Genomic DNA, 6,690 nt, shown 5'->3' with positions numbered 1-6,690 from the left:
CCTGGAGCTGGACCTCCGCGACATATGACTGGACTGCAGACGTTACTCGTTGTCATGTGTTATCCCGTCCGAAAAAAGAAACCATACGCGTGAGAAAAATATAATACATAACATTATAAAGAAGAGATGGCAGTTATAAAGTCACAGACGAAATACAATAATCAGGGCCTGAGCAAGAATCTTTGAAATATGAGTCAAGACAATTTCCTTAATTACTTTAATTTTTTTAGATTTCATCTGACAATTTGCGTGAAGTAATATTCTCAAGTAATACGATTTGTATCCAAATAAATGTCTGTTATGTCACTGTCTGGTAATTGAAATATGAGTTGATCAAATTGTAGGAAGTGAACCCAAAGTTAAAAAACTCAATCACCCTGGCAAACATGTAAAAATACTCCATTACAAGTAAATGTCCTGCATTCAAATTACATAAGTATGCTAAAATGCCCTTGTCACATGTTTACTGTTATATTGTCATTACTACCATTAGGTGGAGCTAATGTTAACTACTGTATATAGTGTTGTGTAGTTTAATCCATTCATAATATCACAACACTCAACATCTGTGCAACACAATTACTCTGTCTGTCTATTTTAGTTATTGTGGATTTTTTTACTGACTTAATATTCTTTACTGTTTTATTACTTATTTATAATACTTGTTTTTGACTATGTCTCTTGTTTGCACTATCCACTGTGTTGCTGTAATCCTGTACATTTCCCCACTGCAGGACTAATAAAATGATTATTTTATGTGCTATTTTGTATAAATGCTGATTCTGCAAAGTAACTATAGCAGTCAGATAAATGTAAAAAGTACATTTCCCTCTGAAATGTCGTGGAGTGAATGAAAAATACACAAGTACCGACACAAGTATCTGCTAATTGTTGGAAATGTATTTGGTTACTTTCCACCTCTGTTATAAAGTAACTATCGATAAGTCAAATAACAGGGAAACAAATGTAAATGTGCGACAGGCCTGTGTTATCCATGTAAAGGTTTGCATTCAAAGTAAAAAGCCACGACCAAAACAAAACCTGAGGAAGACATCTGCTCATTTTATTGGACAGAACATCTTGTTTTTTTTTTTAACACAGCAACATGGAAATTTTCCCACTTCAATGACTACCATTAGTACAAAATGTGTCTTTTTACAAAAGCATCATCTCTCAGACTGTTTGGGACAGTGTAGTGGGGGGGGGGGGGGGGGGGTACAGCAGTGCAGCGGTATCAGCATCAAAATATGAGGAGAAGTGGTTGTGTACGCCGACTGTGAGTGAACACGTACCAAATGAACGGAAGCTTACCTGCTACTGGAGTGCTCTCACTGAACATCTGCGTTTGAGCACACTTTATTTAGACACACAAGACTACAGTATATGCATTGAAGTGAAAAACGTGTTAACTATACAGTACAAAACTATGCAAGGGATTTCACCTTAAAGCGCCCTGGATTACCATCCCATGGACGACAGGTTGTCAGATGTATTGTGTCAGTCCTAATGCCATTAACCCTTGTTCAAATCAAGACATTCAAATAAGAGCGGGTAAAATAACATGTGTGATGGTGTCCAACCCTCTCGAATCGTTTGAGATTGACGAAGCTTTTTTAAAAAGGAGGCCATGAGACAAAGTGACATGATTGACAGCAAAAGCTAAACAAAACAACAACAAAAAACAGGACACATTAATAAGACTAACACATGAGGTAAACAGAACATTTTCATGGTATCATCCATGTACCAAATATAGCTTCTCATGTCACCACAACATTATACTTCATAAAAAAACAGGTTTTGAAGAAAACAAATGATATACATTTCTGTTGGGCAAAACAATTTAGCTGATGGATTTGATTTCCTGTCTTGACATCTTCCTTCTTTCTATCACTATTCCTCATTTCATAATAATAATAATAACAACAATAGTAGTAGTAGTAGTAGCACATGGAAACAGGAAACGGAACAATAATTGCCCTTTTTCACCTACTCCCTTGCTTTGTAAACAAACAAATGGAAAACCCCATCCCACCCAACCCCACCCCAGGGTGTCAGTCATGAGGGTCTATCCTCTCATCGGCCTCCAGCCTTGTTCCAATGGCTCATTGACAGTTAGTTCCTGCATGGCGTTTATAACTCGTCCTTGAGTTTAGAGTCTGTGCCTTCATCGTCCTCTTCTTCCTCCTCCTGTTCTTCTCCCTCCTCCTCTTCTTCATCTTCTTCTTCTTCTTCATCTCCCTCCTCTTCTTTCTCCTCTTCCTCCTCTTCTTCCTCCTTTGCCTCCTCTCCCCTCTGCTTGTCATCTTCCTCACGTTTCTTTCTCTCCTCCTCTTCTTGGCTTTCCTTCATCTTCTTCTCTGCATCCTGGAGACGTTTCACACGAAGACAACAAATGAACAAGTGATCCTATCTGTGTGACTGGCCGTCTACAGACAACCTTACTTAATGCTACACCCACCAAGCAATTCAATGCGGATACACGCCTGGCTTAAGATAAAAGTTCTGGGCTGACCTTAGTTTTACCCCATGTGTCGTTCCCTACTTCCTCTGCCAGGGTTGGGTCGTTGGTGATCAGGAAGTTATCAAAGATGGTACCAGACTTGACCTAAATCAAAAAGAAGTCCACATTTCACTGTCAGGTGCTTCATGCAAACAAATCCAATAAAAGAAAAGTTACTTCTATCTCCGGAGTATCTTCATTTCTAAGATATTATCTCACATTTGAAATCGAAAAGAAACTCAAACATTAAACATGTCAAGTGTCTTTAACTGAAAATAAGTCTACTGTGCAAGTAAAATGTTCCTCTTCCTGGATGAGTAGAATTAAAAGTACAATTCACATACTACTTTGTTGTTGATCATTTTAGAAAATTCTTTGTTATTCAGTAAATAAATACAACTTGGAGGGGATTTCTTTGACTGATATTGCAATAGGCTTTGCGATATTAGAGGCAATGAACATGTTGACATCATTATTCTCATTTTCATTGAAAGGCTTATGTTGTGATTGTTGCGAGTATCTGCAGCAAACAAAGACGTTTTATTAAGTCTGTAGAATATGATCAGCCAAGGAAACCTCTGCAGCAGGACTACATTGAATCAAAAAAAATGGTATTATTACACAAAGTCCCCCTCTAACAAATACTGCGCCTCCTGCGATTATAAAAACAGCAGCAGGCCAAATTGTGCTTTCGATAAAATGTGGATTAATTGTGCTGGCCTGTAACTGAGACAGTCAGCTACAGTGTGTTCTTACCTGCCACAAGTCGAGTCCAATCACGCCGACGCTGTCGTATTTGTAGATCTCAGGATCGGCTGTGTACTCCGGGTTGTCAATCTCAGGGTGGGTCCACTTGCCCTTGTAGGCGGGATTGTTGATCTCACTGGGCTTCCACTCACCCTATCAACACGCACAGTAAATATTGTTGGCACAACTACAACTCAAGCTTTATTTGTGTTGAACCAGGCTGTGTCCAAAATCACACCTTTATTTACTCATGCTCCACTTGTGGATTGGGTAACTGTAATTTTCATATCTATGGAACGGTGAAAAATTGCACTGTAGGATATTTATCAAAAAGTGGTGTACTTGCTCTGGAAAATACAGTTTTTGTTACACTGTGGGAGTCATTGAGGATGCTGTGTGATGCATGTATGCATGTTTTATACTGAGATATTGGACACTCACATGAAATGGTGTTAATAGAGTATTATAGAGTTATTTTGGACACAGCGGTAGTGTAACCTATTGACTGAAAATGTTTGCCGTTACCTTGTACTCGGGGTTAGCGACCATAGGTGGCTCCCACTCTCCGTCCATCTCTTCATCCCAGTCGTCGGGCTTCTTAGCATCAGGGTCTGGGATGTTCTCTGGCTGGTCCCAGTCCTACCAAAGACATAAGAAAGACATTAAAAACACATACGGCTTTCATGCAAATGAAGTCAATGCTGCAAAAGATAAATGTGTATCAGTCGGAGAAAAATGTCCCCAAAAGGATTCTGAAAAATACGAACGAATCGATTTCCCGGGTGGCTAACGCCTGCTGACCTCTGGTTTGTTATCGTCAGGGTCGGCAACCTGCTCCCGGTCATCCCAGTCCTCTGGCTTTTTGGCTTCAGGGTCCTTCACTTTTTTGGGAGGCAGGAAGTCCCAGTCATCCTCCAGATTGCCGGACTCAACCTTCTTATTGTCGATCTTGACCTCGTAAGTGTTGTCAGGGTTGACAATCAGCGTGTACAAGTGGGTGTACTCGTCATCCTGTAATAACAGTGTTGTCAGTCTGATTGCATTAGATTCATGAGTGATTTACATGGAAAACTTTAGAACGTGATGTAAATGTAAAAAACAAAGAACCATTTATTGATCTCTCACCTTGCACCTGATGTCTTTGTTAATCAGATGGTTCTTGCCTTGGTAGTTGAAGATGACATGAACCTTCTTTGTGCCGGGGCCACAAATGTCGGGACCTGAACAAGCAAACAAATAAAGAAGTAAAAAACATGGAGAGTAGAAACTAGGCAAACCCAAGGGGGTAGGGGATAAGTAATATCTAAACTCCATCTTAAATTAATATTCAATACACTTTTTAACATAATGCGAAGAAAAGTGCCACCAAAATTGTCAAGATGACTTGCACTGTCCACTGAAAGGATAAAGAAAAGCGACGCAGTCCTTTGGTCCACTGTTGAAACTATCCACACTCACCGAACATGATGTTGTAGACGGAGTCTCCGTGCATGTCCTCCTGGTTGAGGCCAGAGGGGAACAGTTTAATGTAGCCTCCACCACAGTCAATGCTCTGCTCATGTTTCACAGTGAGCTGGAGGACCAGCGGCTCGCCCTGGTTGCTGAAGTCATCGAAACGGTATGACGACGCGTAGAAGCGGGCGTCCTGGCTCGTCTGCAGACCTGCGGCGAAATAAAGGAAATCTTACTGCAATGCATCTGCATTAAGGGAAGACCCAGCATTACGTTTAAGTCACCGGCGTTCTATTAAACTGTTCGGATTATGTTTAATGCCTGAATTTCAACAAGTCAGGTTTTACAGCAGCCTGTTGTGATGATGTCATTAGAGTCGAATCCTGGAGCTGCTCCACAGAGAGTGAATAATGGAACAACTCTGAGACACTCTGACAGCACCCATAGTGATTTCCGATTCACTGCTAGACGCCCTACATTCAGAGTAATCTCATTTGGGGAGAATAACCCAAACAAGACTGACATACTGTATGAGCACACAGGCTCAGTCACTAGTTCAGCGTCATCTGAACTCTGCTCAGACGTTAAAAAGTGTCACTCACCCCCAGCTCTAATCTCAGAGTCGGGGAGAAAGAGTGTAGATTTAGATTTTACTTCTAAAAATGTACTTCTGTTACATTTTCTCTGTATTGTGCCGCCATCAAATGTCACATGAACAACTGAAGAATTGATGGTCCTTTAAAGACAATAAAACCCAAATGAAACCCACTATATCCTTGTCAAATCACTCCCTAAATCTCACTCCCTAAATCTCCTCAAGACCGCAGACAAACAGGATACACACCCTTAATCTACAAAACAATGTGGGAGTTAACCGCCTTGCACTGATCCACAGTGGGTGCACGCGATTTAAGGTTTCCACTCACCTTTGTCTTTCTCTGCATCTCCGTAGAACTTCCCTGCACTCAGGACCAACTCGCCGTAGTCAGACTTGTGCTTGGATTCCACCCAGCGACTCTTCCAGGCATCTGCACGAACAAGAGTAGGTTTCAGCTGCACAGCAGCCACTGTTAACACACTCACAGGCTGCTAATCCACCACCGATGATGCATCGGTGCAGGTGCACGAGGAACGGGATGCGCTGCAGGGGCATGCAATGCATCGGGTGGCCGCCTTCACTATCTACACCTCTTGCTTTGTCATGAGGCCGGCGGTGAGAGAACAAGACAGATAAGGTAAAGAAGGGAAACAGTGAATGGCCACGGGAGAGATGTGCAGGAGGGGGATGGGGAGACAGGCAGGGTTTGATGACAGCTGGGGGGGGGGGGGGGGGTAAAATGGAGAGGACGAGGAGGAAGGGAGGGGAGACAGGTCAAAAGATGAATGGTGCCAATGTAAATGGGACTATGTGCATACAGACACACATAAATGGTCAAATTACGAGATGTCATATAAAAATTTTAAAAAATCAAACCCACCACTCATGCACTGATTTAATATTGTGATGTCTAATATATTTAAAACACGTTTCAACGAATCACAGCAACAACAAAAAAATGAAATAATGTAGCGTTAGGTATGATTAAATAGAAAAAGGACCTCACCCCCATCTTCAAATTCCTCTCGCAAATACACAGCGGACTCGGCCAGGACAGATGCGGCCGAAACGGCCAACAAAAGCAGCGACAGAGCTGTCATTGTGACGAGCTGAAGCACCGCGACGAATAAAATTACGACTATAAGTACAAATGAATCGATGTAATCTGTCTATGTGACGGAGCAGGCGTTGTTCGTCGGTCCAGTCTCTAATACAGTAACGTTACAGTGGAAAGCGTTGAGAGGCTGCCGCTGCTCTCCTCTCGGCTCGGAACAGATGTCTGAATCTGATTGGACGAGGGCTTTGAACCTCAATGAGGAAGCGTTACTCGTTTCGGCCAATCAGAGGGGAGGAAATCTGGATGGATAACTACTGTGGCCAATGGGTGCAG

The 6,690-nt window shown here is 42.0% G+C and overlaps 1 protein-coding gene across 1 annotated transcript; it reads right to left on the bottom strand.

Moving 5' to 3' along the window:
- Positions 1-1,051: 1,051 nt before the first annotated feature.
- Positions 1,052-6,556, bottom strand: calr (calreticulin). The gene is made up of 9 exons (XM_079266777.1): positions 6,307-6,556; positions 5,629-5,730; positions 4,709-4,912; positions 4,376-4,470; positions 4,052-4,261; positions 3,776-3,889; positions 3,260-3,403; positions 2,516-2,608; positions 1,052-2,367 (listed from the first exon to the last, which is right to left on the bottom strand). Exons 1-9 carry the CDS (start codon positions 6,398-6,400, stop codon positions 2,134-2,136), a joined length of 1,290 nt encoding a protein of 429 aa, XP_079122903.1. The 5' UTR covers positions 6,401-6,556; the 3' UTR covers positions 1,052-2,133.
- Positions 6,557-6,690: the final 134 nt, after the last annotated feature.

The sequence above is a fragment of the Melanostigma gelatinosum genome (assembly GCF_949748355.1).
Source record: "Melanostigma gelatinosum genome assembly, chromosome: 4".
Lineage (NCBI taxonomy): Eukaryota > Metazoa > Chordata > Actinopteri > Perciformes > Zoarcidae > Melanostigma > Melanostigma gelatinosum.
Note: the sequence above shows the minus strand (reverse complement) of the source record. Positions and strands in the feature narration are given on the sequence as shown.